The following is a 27,868-nucleotide window of genomic DNA, read 5'->3' as shown; positions in this document are numbered from 1 at the left end:
ATGTAAGAGACAAGCGGTTCAGTAGCCTTTCAGATGCAGTAAGGTTAGATCCAGCAACATTTACAACCACTGGGGCAGTGAATTCACATCCACTGTGTCTAGGGCTGGGAACAGGAAGGCAGTGAATTCACATCCACTGTGTCTAGGGCTGGGTACAGGAAGGCAGTGAATTCACATCCACTGTGTCTAGGGCTGGGTACAGGAAGGCGGGGCCCAATCCTCTCCTGCCCTTCTCAACCTTCCCCAACCAAACCTAAGTAGCCATTCACATCTGGGTAGAGTGAGGTACATCAGGAGTACACTGCATTTCTTGGGAACACAGCACCACGCCCCACTCTGAACACACTGCATAACAATTCTGACCAACAGAAACACAGCACCTCCATCAGATGATTAACTGCACCACACAGTGGTCTGTTGATCACGATCCATCCCACACTGACCACTGTTCATACACACACCACACAGTGGTCTGTTGATCATGATCCATCCCACACTGACCACACACCACACAGTGGTCTGTTGATCACGATCCATCCCACACTGACCACTGTTCATACACACACCACACAGTGGTCTGTTGATCATGATCCATCCCACACTGACCACTGTTCATACACACACCACACAGTGGTCTGTTGATCATGATCCATCCCACACTGACCACACACCACACAGTGGTCTGTTGATCACGATCCATCCCACACTGACCACTGTTCATACACACACCACACAGTGGTCTGTTGATCACGATCCATCCCACACTGACCACACACCACACAGTGGTCTGTTGATCACGATCCATCCCACACTGACCACTGTTCATACACACACCACACAGTGGTCTGTTGATCACGATCCATCCCACACTGACCACACACTACACAGTGGTCTGTTGATCATGATCCATCCCACACTGACCACACACTACACAGTGGTCTGTTGATCACGATCCATCCCACACTGACCACTGTTCATACACACACCACACAGTGGTCTGTTGATCACGATCCATCCCACACTGACCACTGTTCATACACACACCACACAGTGGTCTGTTGATCATGATCCATCCCACACTGACCACACACTACACAGTGGTCTGTTGATCACGATCCATCCCACACTGACCACTGTTCATACACACACCACACAGTGGTCTGTTGATCACGATCCATCCCACACTGACCACTGTTCATACACACACTACACAGTGGTCTGTTGATCACGATCCATCCCACACTGACCACTGTTCATACACACACCACACAGTGGTCTGTTGATCACGATCCATCCCACACTGACCACTGTTCATACACACACCACACAGTGGTCTGTTGATCACGATCCATCCCACACTGACCACTGTTCATACACACACCACACAGTGGTCTGCTGATCACAAGCCAGTTCTCGCTGTTGTCACATACACACACCACACAGTGGTCTGTTGATCACCAAGCCAGTTCTCACTGTTGTCACACACACACACACCACACAGGACACTGTGTCCACTGTGCCGTGGGTTATCTGAGGGAAGGTTCGGCCCCCACGGCCACACCATGGCCACTGCGGCCACAGGTCATGTTGGTGATCTCTGTCCACTCGTTGTTGTCAGGGTTGTACATCTCCACAGAGGTAAGGAAGTCCGTGCCATCATAGCCACCTGAAACACCGCAACACACCGGTTGCCATCATCGTCATGGTCACAGGTGTGGGCTTCTTTGCCATTGGTATTGGCTGTACACTGTCACTGCATGCTGACACTGTCAGTCACATCAACACTTCAAGAAAAGCACACATGCACACACAAAGATGTACATGTATGCATCGCACACACACACACACGCACACATACATACACTCAAAACAAAAGTGTCATAATCATGCACACACAATGTTACGATTCTTCATTATGCCACTTACATCATCATAGTCCTTTTGTTTCATTATCAACCTTTAAGGAACACAATTCAAAATCCTGCTGGGGAGGATATAAAATAAATCTTTTCAAAATAATAGATCACCCAAGACAGTACCACAATACAAACGCTACCCTACAGCTACCACAGGACTCACCCAGGGCATGCAGACATCACAGGACTCACCCAGGGCATACAGACATCACAGGACTCACCCAGGGCATACAGACATCACAGGACTCACACAGGGCACACAGTTACACACCACAGGACTCACCCAGGGCATACAGACATCACAGTACTCACACAGGGCACACAGTTACACACCACAGGACTCACCCAGGGCATACAGACATCACAGGACTCACACAGGGCACACAGTTACACACCACAGGACTCACCCAGGGCATACAGACATCACAGGACTCACACAGGGCATACAGTTACACACCACAGGACTCACCCAAGGCATACAGACGGTTACAGACAACGGCCACACTGAGTGCAGAGCGAGGACTGTTCATGGGGGACACAAACTCCCACACATCGCGTTCCAGACTGTAGCGCTCCACTGATCGCAGCTGACAGGCGCTGTCATAGCCCCCCACCGCGTAGATGTGGGAGTCCATGGCTATCACACCTGTCATACACAAGAAACGTATGACACCTGGCACACATACATACACCAGTATCCCACCTGGCACACATACATACACCAGTATCCCACCTGGCACACATACACACACCAGTATCACACCTGTCACACATACATAACCATTATCACACCTGGTACAAATACAACACCATTATGATTATCACATCTGGCACACATACACAATTATCACACCTGGCACAAATACACATACACCATTATCACACCTGGCACACATACACATACATACACCATTATCACACCTGGCACACATACATATATATATATATATATACCATTATCACACCTGGCACCTGGCACACATACATATACATACACCATTATCACACCTGGCACACATACATACACCATTATCACACCTGGCACACATACACACACCATTATCACACCTGTCACACACACCATGATCACACCTGTCACACACACCATGATCACACCTGTCACACACACACACACATACACACACCATTATCACACCTGTCACACATACACACCACTACACCTGTCACACACACACCATTATCACACCTGTCACACACACACCATTATCATACCTGTCACACACACACACACACACACATACACCATTATCACACCTGTCACACATACACACCATTACCACACCTGTCACACACACACACCATTACCAAACCTGTCACACACACACACACACCATTATCACACCTGTCACACACACACACACCATTATCACATCTGTCACACATACGCACACACACCATTATCACACCTGTCACGCACACACACACACATACACACACGCACACCATTATCACACCTGTCACACACACACACACACACACACCATTACCACACCTGTCACATACACACATCATTACCAAACCTGTCACACACACACACCATTATCACACCTGTCACACATACACACCATTATCACACCTGTCACACACACACACACCATTATCACACCTGTCACACACACACACACACCATTATCACACCTGTCACACACACACACACACACACACACACACACACACCATTATCACACCTGTCACACACACACACACACACACCATTATCACACCTGTCACACACACACACTCATACACACACACCATTACCACACCTGTCACACACACACACCATTATCACACCTGTCACATATACACACCATTATCACACCTGTTACACACACACACACACACACACACACACACACACACACCCCATTATCACACCTCACACACACACACAAACACACACACCATCATCACACCTGTCACACACACACACCGTCATCACACCTGTCACACACACACACACCGTCATCACACCTGTCACACACACACACACACACACACCGTCATCACACCTGTTACACACACACACACCGTCATCACACCTGTCACACACACACACACACACACACACACCGTCATCACACCTGTCACACACACACACACACCGTCATCACACGTCACACACACACACACTGTCATCACACCGGTCACACACATATACACACCACCACCACCACCACCCACCTCAAGGTCTAGTGAAGGGGGAGAAAACACTGGTCAGTTTGGGGATCAATCCCATGCACCCAGATTCTCTCCCTTTGGGGTGGATGTGTTGTTTACCACTAATCCACTACCCCTAAAGATGAAAGAGTGTTTACCACTATTCCACCACTCCTAAAAATGAAAGAGTGTTTACCCACTAATCCACCACTAACCCACCACTCTTAAAGATGGAAGTGTTTACCACTAATCCACCACCCCTAAAGATGAAAGAGTGTTTACCACTAATCCACCACTCCTAAAGATGAAAGAGTATTTACCACTAATCCACCACCCCTAAAGATGAAAGAGTGTTTACCACTAATCCATCACTCCTAAAGATGGAAGAGTGTTTACCACTAATCCACCACTAATCCACCACTCCTAAAGATGGAAGCAATCACTGTAACCAACAGGGCAAACACACACATACACCGGGGGCTTGCAATGAGCAACATGGTAGTAATGCCGCCGACTGAAATGATGCTGATGACAAGGGAGCAAAGAATACCAAAAATATGACAAACAGGACGGCAAAACAATGACAGAGAGCATGACAAGGTGAAGTGACAGGACCAAGGGAGAGCACTGACCAGCCCCGCTGCGCATGGTGTTCATGGGGGCCACCTGTCGCCACTCATTCATCTCCGGATCGTAGCACTCCACACTGCTCAGACGGTTTGCACCGTCAAAACCGCCCACGGCAAACAACAGGCGGTTCACCACCGCACAGCCCACACCAATGCGGCGCGTCGTCATACTGCTGATGGCTGTCCACGAGTCTGTCTCCGCATCATACCTGGTGACAGAAAATAAACTCACCTTCACTATTTCTATATCTGTCTATCCATTAGATATATATACATGTGCACACACACACACATACACATACATACACCATACATATGAATAATATAGCTACAGACAAAAATGTCTGCACACACACACACGACTTGCACCTCATACACACACACACACACACACACACACACACATACACACACACACACACACTCACACACACACACCACACACACACACATATTTTTGTGCATGCATGCGTGTGTGTGACATTAACATTAAAAATTAATTAGATCAATGACTGAAAATGAAACAAAAATTACCATGGTACATAAATTCAAGAACAGTCCATCAATTTACAAACACATGAAATATGCTTTGGGTGATGAATGGAAAACATTAAAGGAAAACAATTTCTGTGCAAATGAAGACGGAAAATTAATGGAATTAATGTAATAAGGTCTGACACCTTTTATCATGTGACAAACACATGGTGCCTTCAGCAACAGGCTGTCGGTCAAGGAAGCATCACTGTGACAGGCTGACTTGTATACAGTGTGCTGGATACACTGCACTCCCCAAAACACTCCCCCTTCTCATCCGCATGCTTCACACACATATCACCACACAGCCTTTTTACCGCTACTGGGCCAGTCAATTCCTATGATATACATATCCACTATCATCTTGGGCTTGGCTTGGGAAGGCACCCCATCCTCTCCTTCCCCAAGTGAAGTCAGGTACCCATTCACACCTGGGTGGAGAGAAGAAAACTGCAGTGAACAGTAAACTGCCTTTCTCCAGGACACCACATCAACTTGAAAATGGGCCTTCAACCCTGTTCACTGGATCAGACGGTCAAATTCTGGCATGACACCTCTTGGTAGGATGATTAATAGAATTAATGATATGTGACTGCTTCAGGTGATCATCCCGAATCCCCAATACAATCAAGGTGAGAGGAAACTGTCTTAACTCACTTTCTGTCAATCATCTACATGACTTGCACATAACTTTTTCAGGGCACATATGCACCACACCCAACACATGAAAATCTCTCTAACATATACAAACAGGTACACCCCCAACACACACACACAAACGGTACACCTCCAACACACGCACACACAAGCAGGTACACCTCCAACACAAACACAAACAGGTACACCTCCAAAACACACACACAAGCAGGTACACCTCCAACACACACACACAAAGAGAACACCTCCAACACAAGCAGGTACACCACCAACACATACACAAACATGTATACCGTCAATGCAAGCAGGTTCACCTCCAACACAAACACAAACAGGTACACCTCCAAAACACACACACAAGCAGGTACACCTCCAACACACACACACACAAAGAGAACACCTCCAACGCAAGCAGGTACACCACCAATACAAACACAAACATGTATACCTCCAACACAAGCAGGTACACCACCAACACACAAACATGTATACCTCCAACACAAACAGGTGCACCACCAACACACAAACATGTATTCCTCTGACACAAGCAGGTACACCACCAACACACACACACACAAACATGCATACCTCTGACACAAGCAGGAACACCTCCAACACACAAACATGCATACCTTTGAAACAAGCAGGTTCATCTCCAACACACAAGCAGGCACACATCCATGCTGATAGTTACCTTTCGGCTGAGTTGTGATGTGTCTGTCCCTGCGAGCCGCCCACAGCGTAGATCATGTTGTCGATGACACCCACCCCCACCCGGTTCCTGGGCACTGTCATGGGGCCCCGTGGCACCCACATGGCCCGCATCGTGTCGTACATGGTCAGCGCATTCGAGTCCATGTTGCCCTCAGGGGAGTTGTTGCGCCCGCCCACCACATAGAGGGACCCCCTGACCAACACGGCCCCCAGACCGCTGCGAGGCGTGGGCAGGTCCGGCAGGCGGTGCCACTGCTGAGTCTTGGGGTTGTAGCACTCAAAGTTGCTGAGCGACTGCCGCAGGTAGCCTCCCGCACAGAACACCACCTGGGGCGAGCAGGGCTTGCGGGGCGAGTCCCCGCCCACCTCGTGCAGCTTGAGCTTCTTCAGCTTCTCCTGCAGGGTCTGCAGGCACTGGGGCCGCTTCTTGAGGATGGGGCAGTACTGCAGCTGCTTCTCCAGGAAGCAGGGCGCCAGGTTGGTCAGCCTCACTGCCTGCAGCAGGTACTCCAGCTTGCACAGCCGGCTGTCCATCTCATGCTGCACCCAGCGGATCACCGCCTGGTACACCTCCGACTCACACTTGATGTTCAGCTCGTCCTGCTTCAGCAGGGAGCTGACCTGGCAGAAAGACAGCGTCAGGAACTCCTCACTCTGGATCACGTCGCAGAAGTGCTTCAGGATGAACTTGCGGGCCTTGACCTCCAGCTCCATACAGCCGTGCTCTGCGGCAAAGTTGGCGATGCCGATGCAGTTGGAAGATTCCAGCTGGTGCTCCAGGAAGACGCTGCAGGCCTCCACCACGTGGGACATCTGCAGCATTGTGGCCGCCGGCAGCAGGTGGCACACATTGCTCTCAGAGATGTGGATCTCCGCCGTGTAGGCAAAGTCCATCAGCTTGGCCAGCGTGCAGGGGGAGATGCCGTGCAGGGGGATGGTGGACATCTCCTCCTCCCTCATGCCCCCCGTGAACATGGCGCGGAAGTAGGGGGAGGCCGAGGCCAGCACCAGCTTGTGGGCATGCAGCTTCTCTGTGCCCACCACCAGGGTCACATCACACAGCTTGACAGCGCGGCGTAGGGCCTGCATCACCTCCAGGGCCTCCTTGCTGTGCTTCATGATGGTGAAGTGCATGCTGCCGTCACCAGGCTTCTGCTGCGTCATCATCGGCTTTGGCCGGTAACACGCTGACGACAGTGATGGTGCCTGAGCCATGATGAGAGAGGGGGAGGGAGGGGGGAAGGGAGGGGACGAGGAGGAAGATGGAGAGACCAGACAGGCGCTGGGTGGTAGCTAGACAAATGGATCAATCCACAGCAACAACAAGAGAGGTAACTCCAACACTGGAACCATTGCTCAGCTGCCGCAAACCACCACCTCACTTTTCACCCTCAGTTCAGGAATGAAGTCGGTCATGTCACAAAACTGAGTCAACAGCAGGGAGGGAAGGAGGGAGACCAAATAAATGACTTCTGCAGTGACAAAAGGAAGGAGAAAAAGTGGACAGTGCAGATCACCACACTACACGACAGAAGTGACAACAGAAGAGATGACAAAAGTGATGACAGAAGTGATGACACTGGTCAGAAAAGGCAACAGAAGTGATGACAAAAGTGATGACCCATGCAACAACACTGGACAGGCATGATGACACTGTACAGAAGTGATGACAAAAGTGATGACAGAAGTGATGACACTGGTCAGAAGTGACGACAGCAGTGACGACAGAAGTGATGACACTGGTCAGAAGTGACGACAGCAGTGACGAAAGAAGTGATGACACTGGTCAAAAGTAACGACAGCAGTGACGACAGAAGTGATGACACTGGTCAGAAGTGACGACACACTGCGGTACTGACAACACTGGTCAGACAACCACAGCCAGCCAGTCCCTCCCTAGGCTGACCCAGTCCAGTGGTCCGCACTGACACAGCTGTGGTGACAGGTCCAACCCAGTCCGGTGGTCCGTCCCGAGTCAGGCAACAAGTCCTCTCCAACTATACAAACTTCACCTCTGGCGTGACGGGGCCACCCATGCTGCTCTTGGCTCTGTCCAACACAAAGGTCAAGGTTAAAGGCTTGGGGTTCCACAGTCTTTGTGGGCCATGGGGGCAGTGAATTCACATCCACTGTGTCCAGGGCTGGGAACAGGAAGGCAGTGAATTCACATCCACTGTGTCCTGGGCTGGGCATGGGAAGGTGGGGCCCCATCCTCTCCTTCCGTTTTACCCTTCCCCAAATTGGTCAGGTAGTGGCACCCACTGACAGCTGGGTGGAGTGAGGAAAATGAAAGTACAGAGCCTTTCCCCAAGGACACCACACCAGACTGATGCAGGGCCTCACCCTGACCACTGGATCACATGTCCTATGCCTGACTGACTGGCACAGTGCCTCCTTGACATATTGTCAGTTTGTGGCAGACTGACTGGCACAGTGCCTCCTAGACATATTGTCAGTTTGTGGCAGACTGACTGGCACAGTGCCTCCTAGACATATTGTCAGTTTGTGGCAGACTGACTGGCACAGTGCCTCCTAGACATATTGTCAGTTTGTGGCAGACTGACTGGCACAGTGCCTCCTAGACATATTGTCAGTTTGTGTCAGACTGACTGGCACAGTGCCTCCTAGACATATTGTCAGTTTGTGGCAGACTGACTGCCACAGTGCCTCCTAGACATATTGTCAGTTTGTGGCAGACTGACTGACACAGTGCCTCCTAGACATATTGTCAGTTTGTGTCAGACTGACTGCCACAGTGCCTCCTAGACATACTGTCAGTTTGTGTCAGACTGACTGCCACAGTGCCTCCTAGACATATTGTCAGTTTGCGTCAGACTGACCGCCATAGTGCCTCCTAGACATATTGTCAGTTTGTGTCAGACTGACTGACACAGTGCCTCCTAGACATATTGTCAGTTTGTGTCAGACTGACTGCCACAGTGCCTCCTAGACATATTGTCAGTTTGTGGCAGACTGACTGGCACAAAGCCTCCAAGACATATTGTCAGTTTGTGGCAGACTGACTGGCACAGTGCCTCCTAGACATATTGTCAGTTTGTGGCAGACTGACTGGCACAGTGCCTCCTAGACATATTGTCAGTTTGCGGCAGACTGACTGCCACAGTGCCTCCTAGACATATTGTCAGTTTGTGGCAGACTGACTGGCACAGTGCCTCCTAGACATATTGTCAGTTTGTGTCAGACTGACTGGCACAAAGCCTCCAAGACATATTGTCAGTTTGTGGCAGACTGACTGCCGTATGCCTCCCAGACCATCAGAGACATTGTCAGTTTGTGGCAGACTGACTGCCATATGCCTCCTAGACAGTCAGAGATATTGTCAGTTTGTGTCAGACTGACTGCCACATGCGTCCCAGACAGTCAATTATTGTCAGTTTGTGTCAGAATCACAGAGCTGATCAATACACTCCTTCACTTTAGTTCTGCTCTCCCTTACACACACATAACCACAACCACACACACAGCAGGACATATAACAACTGCATGTATACAAACATGCAAAAACACAAAGTTGCAAGTTGGGACACACACATCCACAAAACATCATCATTCACAAGAGATGAAGTCCCGTATGCAACATTCACCTGGACCATATAAAGGAAGTTACAGCAAGAAAAGGGCTGTTCCTGGCAAAACTGAGTACAAAAGTCCACTTTAATCACAAATCAAATAAACTTGCAGGCAGAAAAAAAAAAAAAAAAAAAAAAAAAAACAATAACAAAAGTATGACAGCACAGCATTGGAGCTACATGCTCTCCCTGGGAAGAGCAGCCCAAATTTCACACACAGAGAAATGACAAAAAGTAATACAATACAATATACTATTATCCTCCATCCATTTCATGTACTGGGTATCAATCTAACCAATCTCACTCTCAGTCACGCTTCTTCCTACAAACTTCATTCTCCCTCCATCAAAGTTGAACACCACAAGGTACCAAACCCACACCACCATCAGACTGTCCTGCACTTTGAACCCAATCAATCCATGTCCACACACACACACACGCATATACACACATACCCGTACACACACACACACACACACACACACACCCTCACATGGTGCAGTCAAAAGGTCAGCAAACCCACACAAGGACAGGCCGGACACCGCAGCGTCACAACACTGACCACACGTCAGTGCAATGTTTGGGAAGTGGGACACCGGCCAAGCATGGATCACTGATTCGACCATGCATGCAATGCATGGTCACTGCTCCAGAAACTGACCGCATTTAAATGCCAGTTACAGGCACCACTACTGTCTCTATCTGTGTGTGTGTGCGTGTGCGTGTGAGTACGTGTGTGTGTGAGTACGTGTGTGTGTGTTTGAGAGTGTGTATTTCTGGCTTTCAATAATCAATGTCTTGCCTTTTACCTGTGTTAGTCACAGCTTTCTGTTATCTATTCAAACTTTTTCAACAAAATGATCAACTCAAGCAAACACCAGAAAACAGAAGTCTCTGGCAAGAAAAGTGTGCAATGTGCATTTGGTGGGTTTTGGAAACATGAACATACTCAGCATGCACACACCCCGACCCAACAAAGACAGTGAGGAAAAAGACAGTCAGACATATGTAAAACCCACAAATACATACCAGTAATTCAATGACAGAACATGGGAGTTGATGACGATAAAGAACCCATCCCAAGAAATGGTGGTGTTGTTACACTTCCAAGTCTTGATGATTTCATCAAACACTACCTATTCTCTCACCTCTCAACACCTCTGTCACCCTATGTTCCCCAACAAAAATGTTCCTCAGTCTCTCACCTCTCAACATACAACCACTGTCATGGTCACCTCCCCCATTAGAAAAGTTCCTCAGACACTTGACAACTGTGACAACTGCAGGTAAACACGTGTGCCACACAGTAAATCAACATGGGAGTGTCCATATCTGTACACTTCAATTCTTGCTCCACCACCCACCCTCAATACACGCACACACACACACACACACACACACACAGACACAGACACAGACACACACACATGCTGTGCACACACACAGCTGTTTTCATCTCCACAACAAAGTCAAGCCCACAGCACAGCATGTGGCCAGTGGTGTGACAGATTAAAAAGTACCCCCCCCCCCCCACCCCATTTGACCCAGGGGATAAATCGTGGACAAGCCATCCTATGCCTACACAGATATTACTTATTACCTCACAGAGTCAAAGTTAACTGCACCTCATCTTCTTCCATAGGGGGGTGTGTGTGTGTTGTGTGTGTTGTGTGTGTGTGTGTGTGTGTGCGCGCGCGCGCACATATCACTGCATGCATGCATGAATGCATGTGTACAAGCACACATGTGATGTGTTATACTTAAAAGAAAACTATAGACAGGCACAATAAAAGGCATGAAAACCAACAAAGCCTTGTTCATCTGAAGGAGAAGAAGAAGAAAACCAAACTCTCCATTTTCACAGCAGGTGAGAGGAGGCGTCATTTTAGCATTTTTCCATTCAATCTGCACTGCTACAAATTCACCCATGTCATCATCTGAGGGCACAATGTAGGATACTCTCAAAAACACTGCCGGGGTAAATATAGCATGTGTGGGGGCTTGTGTGTGTGTGTGTGTGTACACGTTTCTGTAATGCGCCTGGAGCACTATTTGGAGAGTAGGCACTACACAAATTCAAATTATCATCACCAGACAAGCAGTGGAGTGGAACCCTCAAGGGAAAAGAAAAGTCAGCGGACCAAGGCAGACATGGAGAAGATGCACGGAGGATGAGATGAAGACAGCCGGATGGACATGGGCCCAACTGAACATTTGTTGAGGTTGAAGGTTGAAGGTCAAGGTTGAGAAGGTTGGGTTAAGAAGTGTACCCTGACAACCATTCACAGGGAGGTGGGGGTGGGGAGCAACTTTACACATTTGTTTGGAATAAATGATAACAAGTTCACATCTTTTGTTCGCTTGGTCTCTTCTCGGCTCAGAGGTCAGAAAGCTGCACTCGTTGGTCATCTCAACATTGCTGTTGCCTGTGAGTTTTCAGACGCTGACAACTGACAAGGAGCAGAGGACACACTCCACACAGATGAGATGCTTCCAGCCACTTCATGGCCTCTCCTATAGAGATCACATCACCAATGAAGAAGTGAGCAACAAGAGATCACATCACCAATGAAGAAGTGAGTAACTTCCTTTGGAGACCTAACCACAGTGAAGAGACAGGCACACCATCACTTCCTTTGGAGATCTAACCACAGTTAAGAGACAGGCACACCATCACTTCCTTTGGAGACCTAACCACAGTGAAGAGACAGGCACACCAACACTTCCTTTGGAGATCTAACCACAGAGAAGAGAACTGCAGTGGAATGGGCACGCCTCATGATCAGCAGGACTGGCCAAGACAATTCTGCGAGGAATGGTGCATGGAAGGAGGAGAAGAGGCAGGCAGAAAAAGAGACAGGACAACATCCCGGAACTGACAGGCCTGAGACTCAGTGACAACGAGAGAGACGAGGAACAGGGAGATATGGAGAGAGCTGGTTACCTGTCATCAGTAATGTCATGCAGTCACAGACTACAGGACAGGGAGATATGGAGAGAGCTGGTTACCTGTCATCAGTAATGTCATGCAGTCACAGACTACACAACAGGGAGACATGGAGAGAGCTGGTTACCTGTCATCAATGTCATGCAGTCACAGACTACAGGACAGGGAGATATGGAGAGAGCTGGTTACCTGCCATCAGTAATGTCATGCAGTCACAGACTACAGGACAGGTAGACATGGAGAGAGCTGGTTACCTGTCATCAATAATGTCATGCAGTCAGACTACAGGACAGGGAGATATGGAGAGAGCTGGTTACCTGTCATCAATAATGTCATGCAGTCACAGACTACACAACAGGGAGACATGGAGAGAGCTGGTTACCTGCCATCAGTAATGTCATGCAGTCACAGACTACACAACAGGGAGATATGGAGAGAGCTGGTTACCTGTCAACAATGTCATGTAGTCAGACTACACAACAGGGAGATGTGGAGAGAGGTGGTTACCTGTCATCAATAATGTCATGCAGTCACAGACTACAGGACAGGGTGATAGGAAGAGAGCTGGTCAACAGTCTACATGACAGACGAGAATGATGTGACAAGAGACTGCAATTACAAATCCTTACATGTGCAAGAGTGCGTGCCTGTGTGCATTCAAGCGCATGCCCATGATATATGCACTGCGACACAAAAAATATAGGCTGTATGTTCATGTGGTCTTTACACTGACACACCACAAGCCATTCCCACTCATTCAACTCAGGTCTTCTGAACTCATTCTGTGAGGTGTGTGTTTTAATCATCTCTCAGGCGGGAAAGCTGTTTCTTCAACACCCACTTCCCTCTGACAGCTCCACTTTGCTCTGTGTGTATTGTAGACACACACACACACACACACACACACACAGAGCAATAAACACACACACACAATCACCCTCCCCCACTGTATCCAATAAGATAAAGATAAAAGTCAAAGAGATATGATTGGAAAGCAGTGTGGGGAAATATGGAAGGAAAGCAGCGTAGGGAAATATGGAAGGAAAGCAGCGTGGGGAAATATGGAAGGAAAGCAGCGTAGGGAAATATGGAAGGAAAGTAGAGTGGGGAAATATGGAAGAAAAGCAAGAAACATCATCAGAATGAGTGGCAATAGTACCATCAGATTCTTTCCCTTTTCTTTCTACCACACATTTCATTTTCATGTCAATATTACTCATTTTTAAAATGCTCTAATCACACGTCTGTCAATCTGTGTGTGTGTGTGTGTGTGTGTGTGTGTGTGAGTGTGAGATACACGCATGCACACATACATGCATGCACACACACATGCATGAACACTCACACTCTCAGCAAACTTACCTGTCGTTTTCCTCCACAAAAAAATTATTCCTTCTCACCCCACTCCACATACTTCACAGTGACACAGTGTGACAGACTGGTCCTGAAACAGGTCACACACAGACACACACAGACAGAGGAACACTCACACACACACACACACACACACACAGAGGAACACACACACACACACAGAGGAACACACACACACACACGCACACACAGAGGTTTTATGTTCATGCCCTGTTCATTTTCACACTGACTTACACCAGCTGTAGTCATGGCTTAGTGGTAATGCACGGGACAAGGAAGCCAGTGTCCACGGGTTTGAATCACCATCACTATTTCCCCTTTCCATTAGACCTTGAGTGGTGGTGTGGGTGCTAGTCATTCGAATGAGACAATAAACCATGGTCTCATGCACAACATGCACTTAGTGCATGTATAAGAACCTACAGCAAAATTGTCCCTGGTAAAAATCTGCAGAAAAAAATCACCCTGGTGGCGAAACAAATCCACTTGCATACAGAAAAAAAGATGGAAAATAAATGATGGTGCAGCAATGTCAAGGGATGGCAGAATTAATTTCACACAGAGAAATCTGTTGTGACAAAAGTAATACAATATAGTAAATACAGTACAATACAATACTGGACAATGCAGTACTGTACAATACAATGGAGTGCAATACAATATTTAACAATGCAATACAGTGCAATACAATACTGTACAATACAATACTGAACAATGCAATACTGTACAACACAACACCATACAATACAGTACAGTGCAGTACAATATCAGATGATACACTGCTGTACAACAGAGTACTGCAGGACACAACAGGTAAGGGACCCAGTGACAGACAGGATAAGTTTATGTTCACTGGCCCCCTGTTTCCACACTGCCCTACTCCCATCCCCTGCCAGTGTCCTGAGGGGCCTTCAGTGTCACCCACACTCACACAACTCTGCCCCACCCCCTGTTTCCACACTGCCCTACTCCCATCCCCTGCCAGTGTCCTGAGGGGCCTTCAGTGTCACCCACACTCACACAACTCCTCCCCACCCCCTGTTTCCACACTGCCCCACTCCCATCTGCTGCCAGTGTCCCGAGGGGCCTTCAGTGTCACCCACAATGACGCAACTCCACCCCACCCCCTGTTTCCACACTGCCCCACTCCCATCCGGTGCCAGTGTCCTGAGGGGCCTTCAGTGTCACCCACAATGACGCAACTCCGCCCCACCCCCTGTTTCCACACTGCCCCACTCCCATCCGGTGCCAGTGTCCTGAGGGGCCTTCAGTGTCACACACACTCACACAACTCCGCCTCGACCAATTATACTGAAGCTCTTAGTCATCTGAAATAAGACGAGAGTTCTCCTTAAAACAGAAAAATTACACTGAAGGGCTGCTGGATTTCAGCACGCCATCTCCTGGTTATAAAAACACATAAATAAATTCATAAATGAAACTTGTCAAAGTGCATACAACTGACACAGTACCATTCTGTCAAGTCAGGTACAATCCCTACTGTCGACCTTTGCCACAGTTGTCCAGCCAGCAAAACATTCAGTCCGCTTTTAGACTCCTTTCATTCTGAGTACAGCTTTCTCTGTGTGGGGACTCACATTCAATTGGTTTCTATTTTGTGTATGTGTGTGGATATATTTTTATGCTTTCGTGCAATGTGCGATTAATAATGGGTGGAGTGTGGGTGTGTTAATCTAAATATGTGTACACACAAACTGGATAAATGTCACTGTCTCCTACACCCCCCCCCCCCCAAGCCCCCCCTACTACCAAAGCCCCCGCCCCCACATTCTCTCTCTCTACTTTCTCCCTCCTTTCCTGTTGTGACGGATGACTCAGGGAATTTCAACCCACTTACTTCCTGGATCAGTGGCGCTCACACACACACACACACACACACACACACACACGCACACACACACACACACACACACACGCACGCACGCACGCACGCACGCACGCACGCACGCACGCACGCACGCACACACACGCACACACACACACGCGCACACACACCCCCCCCCTGACCTACATGTCAGTCCGTCCTGACACTCACCTGCGCAATGCTTTGATCAGTTAACAGTTACCGTATCACTTTCACTGCTGAGTCACTGAGATATCCTGCAGCAGGAACCTACCCATGTGACAGACGTGCCCTGGCCTACGGCACATTGGACAGTGAGCACATCTAGCTGACCCCAGTGCGCGCGCACGCACACACCCCCACGCACACACCTTTGCACACTCACAAATACACACACATCATACACAGATGCTGCCCAACACACACACAAACATATTTTGCCATTACACACACACACACACACCTATGCACACACACGAATACACACGCACATACACAGATGCTGCCCTATACACACACAAATATATTTTGCCATTACACACACACACACACACACACACAAACACACACACACTCAGAAACTGCTTCCCAATGTAGACCCTGGCTCACCCCCAGCACCCCCCCCCCCCCCCCCCCCCACACACACACACACACACTTTATGCACAGCAATATGCCAGTATGCACGCATGACTGTGCAAACAAAATGACAGTTTGTGTGAAATCCACATGAGGTAGGTTTTTAGCAAAATGAAGGGATTATCAAGAACTGGCACCAAATAAAGGAGGCCTCAGACATGTCGACAGACAATGGGGTGACACCAGCTATCAGGCTCAGGACACTAGATTGTGGAGCGCCTTGACTGCCCGGTGCATTCAACAAACGATGGATACAGATCATCTAACAGTGGTAATGACAAGAGCAGTAACAACATGGTAAGAGACACACATGGAGCATCTAACAGTGGTAATGACAAGAGCAGTAACAACATGGTAAGAGACACACATGGAGCATCTAACAGTGGTAATGACAAGAGCAGTAACAACATGGTAAGAGACACACATGGAGCATCCAACAGTGGTAATGACAAGAGCAGTAACGACATGGTAAGAGACACACATGGAGCATCTAACAGTGGTAATGACAAGAGCAGTAATGACATGGTAAGAGACACACATGGAGCATCCAACAGTGGTAATGACAAGAGCAGTAATGACATGGTAAGAGACACACATGGAGCATCCAACAGTGGTAATGACAAGAGCAGTAATGACATGGTAAGAGACACACATGGAGCATCCAACAGTGGTAATGACAAGAGCAGTAATGACATGGTAAGAGACACACATGGAGCATCTAACAGTGGTAATGACAAGAGCAGTAATGACATGGTAAGAGACACACATAGAGCATCTAACAGTGGTAATGACAAGAGCATGCGTGAGCGTGTGTGTGAGAGTGTGTTTTTGTTTTGTTGTTTTTCTTCATCTTTCCTTGGCCAAATTTGGGAACTTACAGATATGAAATGAAAGACTTGCAATTACTGTGAATACTTTTTCCTTTTTTCTTTTGGTTTTTGAAAAATGAAAAACAAAATTCTGATTTTACTTTACTAAACCATACTGCTGCTCTCTCATTCCACACTGTTGCTCTCTCATTCCACAGCCCTCTCCCAACACTGCTGACACAAAGCAACATTCCATAGCCCTCTCCCAACACTGCTGACACAAAGCAACATTCCATAACCCTCTCCCAACACTGCTGACACAAAGCAACATTCCATAGCCCTCTCCCAATGCTGCTGACACAAAGCAACATTCCACAGCCTTCTCCCAACACTGCTGACACAAAGCAACATTCCATAGCCCTCTCCCAACGCTGCTGACACAAAGCAACATTCCACAGCCCTCTCCCAACACTGCTGACACAACGCAACATTCCATAGCCCTCTCCCAATGCTGCTGACACAAAGCAACATTCCACAGCCCTCTCCCAACACTGCTAACACAAAGCAACATTCCACAGCCCTCTCCCAACACTGCTGACACAAAGCAACATTCCATAGCCCTCTCCCAACGCTGCTGACACAAAGCACTGCCAGGCATTCTGACGGCCAGTCTGGGGACTAAAGAGCTGAGGAGCTGTTATACAGCCAACCCAGATAATCTGTGTCGTCATGTCACGCAACAGCTCATACATACCCCACCTCCCAGCCCCTCCAAAACCAATTCTTGGCTAGTGTTCAAATAAACATACAGAACCATCATCCATGCTGAAATTTTAACCCGTTTGACCTATAAGCTCACCAGCAAAGGGCTGTCAGCTAACCGAGATAAAGCTGAGGTTACTGCCACTGGTCTCTATCTGGTCTTTTCCTCTGAAGACTGCACTACTTTTGCTCATAACATCACACCACTTAAAGCACACAGGAAGTAGTTCAGTGGTAAAGGGGTTAAAACAAACCATTCAACACAGACGTAATGATAAGCTGACCTTGTCTGCTGCATCAATGTGTATGCCAGCTGTTAGTTTGTGAGTGAAACGACTTTCCCAATGTGAAGCATACCATATTTTTCTGTCATTATTTCTCACGTGCACACATTCCTTTCACAACTTGTGAGACTTGCCTGTTCATCCACTGTTAGCTAGGACATGTTTTCTTCAGTAATTTCAGGTCTCCTGACTGACATTTATCTACTCTCCCATGTTGTCTTCAGCATTCTGAGAATTTTGCAAAGAAAAAAAAACAAATTAATTACACAACAGGTTTGTTCAGGATAGTGTGTGGGTGGATGGGGGGGGGGGGGGGGGGGGGAGGATGGCGGAAAGCTTATGTGATGTTGGGAACACTCCCTACACCCCAACCGTTATGTTTCTCTCTCCATCTCATCCTCTTTCATAACCTCATTTTTGTTTCTTTCTTTCTGTATTGATTAAGCAGGGTATTCTTTTTTCTCTCTCTGCATTACTGAGGTAAAAACAACAGGAAAATACACACACACACACACACACACACACACAGAAAGGACGGGGTTGGAGGTGGGGAGAAAACACAGACAGCTCTGATGTTGAGACAGAGAGAGAGAGACAGAGACAGAGACAGACAGACAGAGAGAGAGAGGGAGGGAGAGGGAGGGAGAGAGAGAGAGAGAGGATGAGAGGGAGGGAGAGAGAGAGAGGATGAGGGAGGAAGAGGGAAGGAGAGGGAGAGAGAGGGGAGGGAGGAAGAGAGAAGAGGGTGAGAAGAAGAGAGAGAGAGGGAGAGAGAGAGAAGAGATGAGAAAAGAGGGAGGGAGACAATGGGACAGACAGAGAAAAAAGCCAGCCAGCCAGACAACCATCCAATAATTCACAGCTGCACTAAGGGCAGAGGCCTCAAAACTGTTTGTTTCAAGTCACAAGATAACAGAGTACTAAAACGCATTATTGGGGAAGGGGAAGGAAAACCGGTGTGTGCGTGTGGTGGGGAGACAGGGGGATGGGTGGGGGGGGGGGGGGGGGGGGAGGGACGAAGACTGCTGTGTCACAGGCAGTGAATCAGCAAAAGCCAAGTTTAGTTCCCCTGAACATTGAGGTCGCCACTTTGACATATGTAGGACACCATGACCTAAAACCTGTCACAGCTCTCTCCTCCTTACACCCAGCCTGCTTTGGTTTGGGGCTTGCTCTCCTCCCCACAGATCATCACCAGAACATCTACCAGAATCCCCACAGACCATCACCAGAACATCCACCAGAATCCCCACAGGCCATCACCAGACCATCCACCAGAATCCCCACAGACCATCACCAGACCATCCACCAGAATCCCCACAGACCATCATCAGACCATCCACCAGAATCCCTATAGACCATCACCAGACCATCCACCAGAATCCCTATAGACCATCACCAGACCATCCACCAGAATCCCCACAGACCATCACCAGAATCCCCACAGACCATCACCAGACCATCCACCAGAATCCCCACAGACCATCACCAGAATCCCCACAGACCATCACCAGACCATCCACCAGAATCCCTATAGACCATCACCAGAATCCCCACAGACCATCACCAGACCATCCACCAGAATCCCTATAGACCATCACCAGAATCCCCACAGACCATCACCAGACCATCCACCAGAATCCCTATAGACCATCCACCAGAATCCCCACAGACCATCACCAGACCATCCACCAGAATCCCCACAGATCATCCACCAGAATCCCCACAGACCATCACCAGAATCCCCACAGACCATCACCAGACCATCCACCAGAATCCCTATAGACCATCCACCAGAATCCCCACAGACCATCACCAGACCATCCACCAGAATCCCCACAAACCACCCACTAGAATCCCTATAGACCATCCACCACAGACCATCACCAGACCATCCACCAGAATCCCCACAAACCATCCACCAGAATCCCTACAGACCATCCACCAGAATCCCCACAGACCATGACCAGACCATCACCAGAGTCCCCACAGACCATGACCAGACCATCACCAGAATCCCCACAGACTATCACCAGACCATCCACCAGAATCCCCACAGACCATCACCAGACCATCCACCAGAATCCCCACAGACCATCACCAGACCATCCACCACACACCTTGGTGGGCACCCTGATGGTCCCGCATCAGACTTGTGATCCAGTATTCACTACCGATCAGGCTTTGAGGCCTCATTTCAACATGGCGTTCTGTCCTAGGGAAAGGCACTTTACTCCCATTTTCTTCACTCCACCCCAGGTGTGAAAGCATGGGTATCTGACTTGGGTTGAGGAAAGAATGGCAGGACAGGTGTGGATTCCTTGGAACCTGACTTGGGTCCAGGAAAGTTAGAACGGCAGGACAGGTGTGAATGTCTTGGTACCTGACTTGGGTCCAGGAAAGTTAGAATGGCAGGACAGGTGTGAATGCCTTGGTACCTGACTTGGGTCCAGGAAAGTTAGAACGGCAGGAGAGGTGTGAATACCTTGGTACCTGACTTGTGTCCAGGAAAGTTAGAATGGCAGGACAGGTGTGAATGCCTTGGTACCTGACTTGGGTCCAGGAAAGTTAGAACGGCAGGAGAGGTGTGAATGCCTTGGTACCTGACTTGGGTCCAGGAAAGTTAGAACGGCAGGACAGGTGTGAATGCCTTGGTACCTGACTTGGGTCCAGGAAAGTTAGAACGGCAGGAGAGGTGTGAATGCCTTGGTACCTGACTTGGGTCCAGGAAAGTTAGAACAGCAGGACAGGTGTGAATGCTTTGGTACGTGACTTGGGTATCATCATCACAACAACACACACCACACACACACACACACCACACACACAAACACCACACACACACACACACCACAGCACACCACACACACACTCACACACCACACAAACACCACACAACACACACACACACCACACACACACACACACACACACAACCACACACAAACACAAACACCACACACACACACGCACACAACCACACACAAACACCGCACACACAAATACCACACATCACACACACACATACCACACATGCGTCTCACACACACACACACACACCACACGTGTCACACACACACACCACACGTGTCACACACACACACACACACACACACAAACACTCATGCCACACACCCATAACAAACATCATACACACACACACACACACACACACACACACACACACACAGAGCACAGCTTATCACCTTCATCCACCTGTCACCACATACCCTCTTTGCACCAGATGGGCATTGTAGAGCAGCAAACTGTACATCTACATGTGTGGTGTGTATGTTGTTTCTTTCTTGACCTTTCCCTAGTGTTTAATGCCCACTTCACCACTCAGGGTGGTTTCCAGGCCGAAAAACTTAACATCAATGTCATAAAACTTTGAAGAAAGAAAAACAAACAAACAAACCCTACACCATTATTATCTTATGTTTAATAAACAACTCTTCAAATATATCAACGAGAAAGAAATTTGACATTCTGATCTTGTTAATGATTCATTGAAATCGTAATCTTAAAATTTTTTTTTTTTTTCAAACATACTCACTCATCAAACTTGAAACAGTGAAAAGAAAAATGACAGGTACTTACGGAGGTTTAATACACCAGGCCCAGCACTTAAGTACCTTGCCAGAGGGGACAGGTTTAATTCCGGCTGAGTGAAGCAAAAAAACACAACAAAGGAAATGCCACTGCTCTCAGGTCCCATCCCCAGCTGATCCCCATGAAATGATTTCTGCACTGTCATTGTGGGGCAGGGTAGGGTGGGAGGGGGTCCTGGAGGAGAAGTAGGGGTTGACACCTATGGCAGGATATCCATGTCAAAGGGTGGAGGAAACCAAATCATTTCATTGTAGTGTGTGAATTTTGCTGGAAATGAATAAAAGTCAATGCCAAGTGATTTAACAATTATCATTCTTTCACTTTTCTGTCTGCGATAATGTGCTGCAGCCATGGCTGTCTGAGTGAGTGAGTGAGTGAGTGAGTGAGTGAGTGAATGAATGTGTGTGTGTGTGTGTGTGTGTGTGTGTGTGTGTGTGTGTGTGTGTGTGTGTGTGTGTGTGTGTGTGTGTGTGTGTGTATAAAAGCCTTGGCCACCACTGTGATGATTGTGTGTATATATGTGTGCAATGTGTGTGTGTGCACGCACACCTGAATAACAAACTTTAAGGTGGTTTTTGGGGTTTTTTTTTTTTAGTTGACACCATGAGCATTCCCTGTTACAGCTTCAGTTTCAAGGTGGTGTCAAAGCATGCTGACTAATACATTATTACATGTATACATATTACATAACATCTGCTTTCATTATTTTTTTCAAAGGAACAGATGCCTGACCAAGCCGGTCAGCACGTCAGGCCTTGAGACCCTACCCTTGAAAAAGAAAAATACTCATATAAAACAAATAAGCAAAATAAACAGATTAATTATTAAACAAACAAACAAACAAAAATACCCAAACAACATAAATACAATAAAAATGATAGATGAATTGAGAACGCAAATCAGAATTCTAAAAATTCCGTGTTCAGCATCACAAGCACCCTCTGTTTTTACCAATATTTGGGGGGAAAAAAACCAAAAACTGAGACAACTGCTCTGTCTAAAAATCACCACTCTTACAGGCACACTGTTGAGGAATCATTAAAAAAAACAACAACAAAAAACCAACACCACAAAACCTATCTCCTTTTGGTCCAACTGAATGACCGTAGAATGGCAATCATAAGACTGTAAAGTGCAATGTTTTGATTCACTTGACTGATTTTCAGGTGGTTCATATTCCTAACACACAATATGTGTACCATGGTGAATGGCTGCCACTGATGACATTTATCTGGATAATGTTGACAACAGTAATTAGCTGGCTGAATTATGCCTGTGGAAAATGAAAATAAAGCACTGTGCTAAACGGGGAAGGGAGAGACAGCAAGTTCTCTCTCTCTCTCTCTCTCCCCACTTCTTATTCCAATTTGTTCTTTATCCATAATCCAGATGAATGCAAGCTTTGCAGTGCAACGACATCTTTCACATCACCCTGTTTCCAATGTATAGTCAAACAAAAGAAACCATATTACAAATCTAGTTAAATACATTGCAGAGGCAACGCACAAAAGAAAAAAATATTTCTGAAAAGTACTGTTCAATCCAGAGATGATCCAAACAATTTTTGTGTGCGCACACGCATGCATTTGTGCATGTGTGTGTGCCTGCGTGTATATACATGTGCTGTGTACATGTAAATGTGCTAACCTGTGGATGAGATGTCTAAGATTATAGTACGATTACCGAGTTATGTAAAGAATGTCGCTGAATTAAATTATTACCCCTCTTGTCTATAGCCTACAAGGCTTAACTGCTGAATGGACGATAAAATATGTCAAGTGTCAGTGTGTGTGTGTGTGTGTGTGTGTGTGTGTGTGTGTGTGTGTGTGTGTGTGTGTGTGTGTCTCACACACACACACTTTCTGGACAAAGGGGGGTGGGGTGGGGGGGGGGAGAGGAGATGAAAGGAAGATTGTGGGGAGGGAGGAGGGAGACAGAAGAGAGAGAAGAAGGGTGAGGAAGACAGAGAACACAGACCAGTCACAGCACCCAGGGTGGATGGACATGACTCACAACCCCTTATATCATTATCACCTGGACCAAGACTGCTCACACTGAGACACACTGACTCACTCACATACCCTTTTTCATTATCACCTGGACCAAGACTGCTCATATTGACTGACTGAGACCCACTGACTCACATACCCTTATATCATTATCACCTGGACCAAGACTGCTCACACTGAGACACACTCACTGACTTTAGATCACTACGTTAGAGATCTTTCAAGACATGTATACACAGAGATCTTTCCAGACATGTATACACCTGTAGTAAGGCAGACGAAACACTGCAATCAACAGAAAACAACAAAAAAGTAACAATGACAAGCAGAATTTAGCCACCAACAGTCTCTCGGCACAATGACTGACACATGATATATAGCAAAAATGCCGCCAACACCTTCTTCCTACCCCTCCTCTCCCCTGCCCCCACCACTACCACACACCCATCCCCTCATAAGCATTTGGCACAATAACTGACTGACATATGATGTAGAAAAATGCTGGAAAATAGTCTCTACCCCCTGCCCCCTTTTCTTCTCAGACTTTCTGCACTTCCCTACCACTGTGAATGCCGTCACCATGAGTGGCAGTGCTATATATGACTGCTGGCAGGCCTTCAGCACCCTGTCACTGGGTCAGGTTTGGCTGCCACATCCACACTCACCTCTATCCCATGGCAGGCAGTCAGGCTTTGGACTTTTTGTCCAATCATCAGTCATCAGGGTTCAAGGCCCTGTTTCGGCATGGTGCTATGTTCTTGGGAAAGGCCCTTAATTCTGATTTTCCTCACTCCTCCCAGGCGTGAACGGGCACCTGATCGCGTTTGCGGATGGTAATTAAAATGGCAGAAGGAGAGGATTCGGCCCCGCCTTCCCCTACCAAGCCCTACATACAGTGGATATGAATCCACAAACCCTGTGGCTGTAAAGGGCTGTGGGACCTTTAACCTTTTTTCACCTTTTGTCCCATCTCAAGGAATCGGTCCCACAGGGATAACTACTCAACCACTCCTGGACAGTTGGATGGAGAAGGGGTGTGGGGAGAGACCTAGCACCAGCACTACCTATATGATAGACTGACAAATATATACTAGGATGGATAGGTAGCACCAGTTGGTTTAAACTGATTTTTGCACGCAGAGCAGCATACTGCCTAAAGTGTGTATGAGTGTGTGAGCATGCACTATATAATAGAAATAGAATAAGCTGCTTCAGTTAGAGGTTCATTTATTTAAGTCTCCAAGTCAAACTCGAAAACAGCTGAAGCACAGCTAAAAATCATTAACACACACACACACACACACACACACACTGTATTGCACACTATACATTCACAGTCACACATACTAAGTATACACTCACATGTGCATGCACAGCATGGGTGCATGTCATGTATAACACACACACACACACACATACAAAAACTGATATAAGCATGTATACAAATTTTTACTGACATGAATTAACACATACATAGTACACTGCTTAGGATGCACAGACTCAAGTCATATACACACAAAGCATACACAAACTGAAATGCACATGTGCAGCATTGGCACATCTGTCACTCAACACACACACACATAATGAATTAAAGCAACCAAATGCACACACAAACATGCATTCGTGCGCGCGCGCACACACACACACATAATATATATACTCATACACAGACACACACACATTATGGCATACAGCACACACACACACACAGCACGCATGCATGCACACACACACACACACAATGGCATAAAGCACACACACACACACACACACTGGTATAAAGCACACACACACACATAATGGCATGAAGCACACACACTCATGCACACACACCCACATTATAGCATACAGCACACACACACACACACACACACACACACATGCACACACACATACACAATGGCATAAAGCGTGCGCGCATGCGCACACACACACACACACACATGCGCAATTGCATAAAGCACACACACTCATGCACACACACTCACTAACAGTAACTGAAACACATAAATTCTCAGGTATTTTCATCTGCTCCCCCTTACATGACAGCCTCTTTCCACCCTTCCACCCAATACAAACTGTGTGTGTGCACACAATAAAACAACTAAGATAAATAATATAAATATTATGTCCAATGCTGCTCGTTCCATCCACTATTAGTATTACAGTATTAGCCTCTCCTTTGCTCTCCAAGTTCACTGTCCATGCACAAGAGCAAAGCCACAATGACAGTAAGCAAGTTTAACAAAATAATACCTAAAACATCTTTGTACACCACAAACACAACATAATTATAAAACACAACAGAATTTCAAATGAATATTGAGACAACTAAAAAAAATCTAACAATTACAATATCTTGCAATGCCAGAGTTGTGGCATAAGAAGGCAGTAAAGGGGGTTTCTTACTGTCAATGTAAATCATTGTTATGTTATTTGTTGTTATTATGTAGCTGGGCAGTATAATCTTTACATTACCCCAGTATTTGACTATCACTGACTTTATATTCTCATTCTGAGTGTCTCAGGCTGTCATAAAATTGAAAGGAAACATTTAAATATCATTTCAGTAAAGACACCTCATAAATACTTGTATGCACTGTCTCACACTTCATAAGTTTTTGCTGTTGTTGTTTTTTTCAAAAAATCAAAATCAAAATCTTCAAAACATGAAATGCAATTCATTCAAGGGTTATAATTCAATTCTGAATCTAAATCATCATTTCCCTGGATGAAACAAGATGTCAATTGTCATTCACTAGCATTGCTACACTTTCAATGTTTCATTTGTTTTATCAAACATACTGTTGAATGAATCTGCGAGGATAACTCAAACAGTCATCACTCAGTGCATGACTGATTCATTCATGAATCCACTGTCAAATTTGGTTGGCTCCCAATAAGTTAACTTAATGGGTGAAATGCTTGCCTTGCAGTTTATATTTCACAATTATTCTGAACCAGGTACTGTTTCAAATCAACAAAGGAATAAGAGGGAACTCTGAGGTATTTCTTTTCCTCCCCTAAAGTTTGTCGATATCACAAACATCACTGGCTACTTTCGACCAAACATGATACGTACCCAGATTCAGATTCAGTTTACTGTCAAATTTCGGTTTCACGGACAAGATTATTTGGTGAAAAAGTGAAGTTATAGGGAAAACCTGGGAATGAAACAGCAATTCTGGTAATGCAGTACAAGTCTATATCCGTACACACTTCAACAAGCATGACACTAAGAAAGACTAAAGGTAAGCAAATAAAATAAGTCGGAATAAAAGATTCAACTCACCTTCGCCGTAGATGACTACGCCATTGTTGTCTGCTTTCACACCACAGTGCGCAT

The 27,868-nt window shown here is 46.9% G+C and overlaps 1 protein-coding gene across 6 annotated transcripts; it reads right to left on the bottom strand.

Annotated features, from left to right (window-relative positions):
• Position 1: 1 nt before the first annotated feature.
• LOC143279902 (kelch-like ECH-associated protein 1) lies at positions 2-27,854 on the bottom strand. 6 transcript variants are annotated; one of them, XM_076584216.1, is made up of 6 exons: positions 27,815-27,854; positions 14,531-14,612; positions 6,612-8,680; positions 4,730-4,935; positions 2,386-2,562; positions 2-1,666 (listed from the first exon to the last, which is right to left on the bottom strand). In XM_076584216.1, exons 3-6 carry the CDS (start codon positions 7,844-7,846, stop codon positions 1,527-1,529), a joined length of 1,758 nt encoding a protein of 585 aa, XP_076440331.1. In that variant the 5' UTR covers positions 7,847-8,680; positions 14,531-14,612; positions 27,815-27,854; the 3' UTR covers positions 2-1,526. The 6 variants fall into 6 exon arrangements, with proteins under 6 accessions (XP_076440331.1, XP_076440332.1, XP_076440334.1 ...); XM_076584217.1 differs by lacking the exon at positions 27,815-27,854 and adding an exon at positions 16,015-16,035; XM_076584219.1 differs by lacking the exon at positions 14,531-14,612 and having other exon boundaries at positions 27,815-27,851.
• Positions 27,855-27,868: the final 14 nt, after the last annotated feature.

The sequence above is a fragment of the Babylonia areolata genome, chromosome 3 (genome assembly GCF_041734735.1).
Source record: "Babylonia areolata isolate BAREFJ2019XMU chromosome 3, ASM4173473v1, whole genome shotgun sequence".
Taxonomy (NCBI): Eukaryota; Metazoa; Mollusca; class Gastropoda; order Neogastropoda; family Buccinidae; genus Babylonia; species Babylonia areolata.
This window is presented reverse-complemented; position numbering and strand designations above follow the sequence as displayed.

Excerpts from the sequence above, each read along its gene's own strand:
- LOC143279902 (XM_076584216.1), bottom strand. The coding sequence starts at position 7,846 with ATGGCTCAGGCACCATCACTGTCGTCAGCGTGTTACCGGCCAAAGCCG. Across the intron at positions 2,563-4,729 it reads CACCATGCGCAGCGGGGCTG|GTGTGATAGCCATGGACTCC; the intron begins GTCAGTGCTCTC and ends TGTGTATGACAG. Across the intron at positions 1,667-2,385 it reads TAACCGTCTGTATGCCTTGG|GTGGCTATGATGGCACGGAC; the intron begins GTGAGTCCTGTG and ends GCGGTGTTTCAG.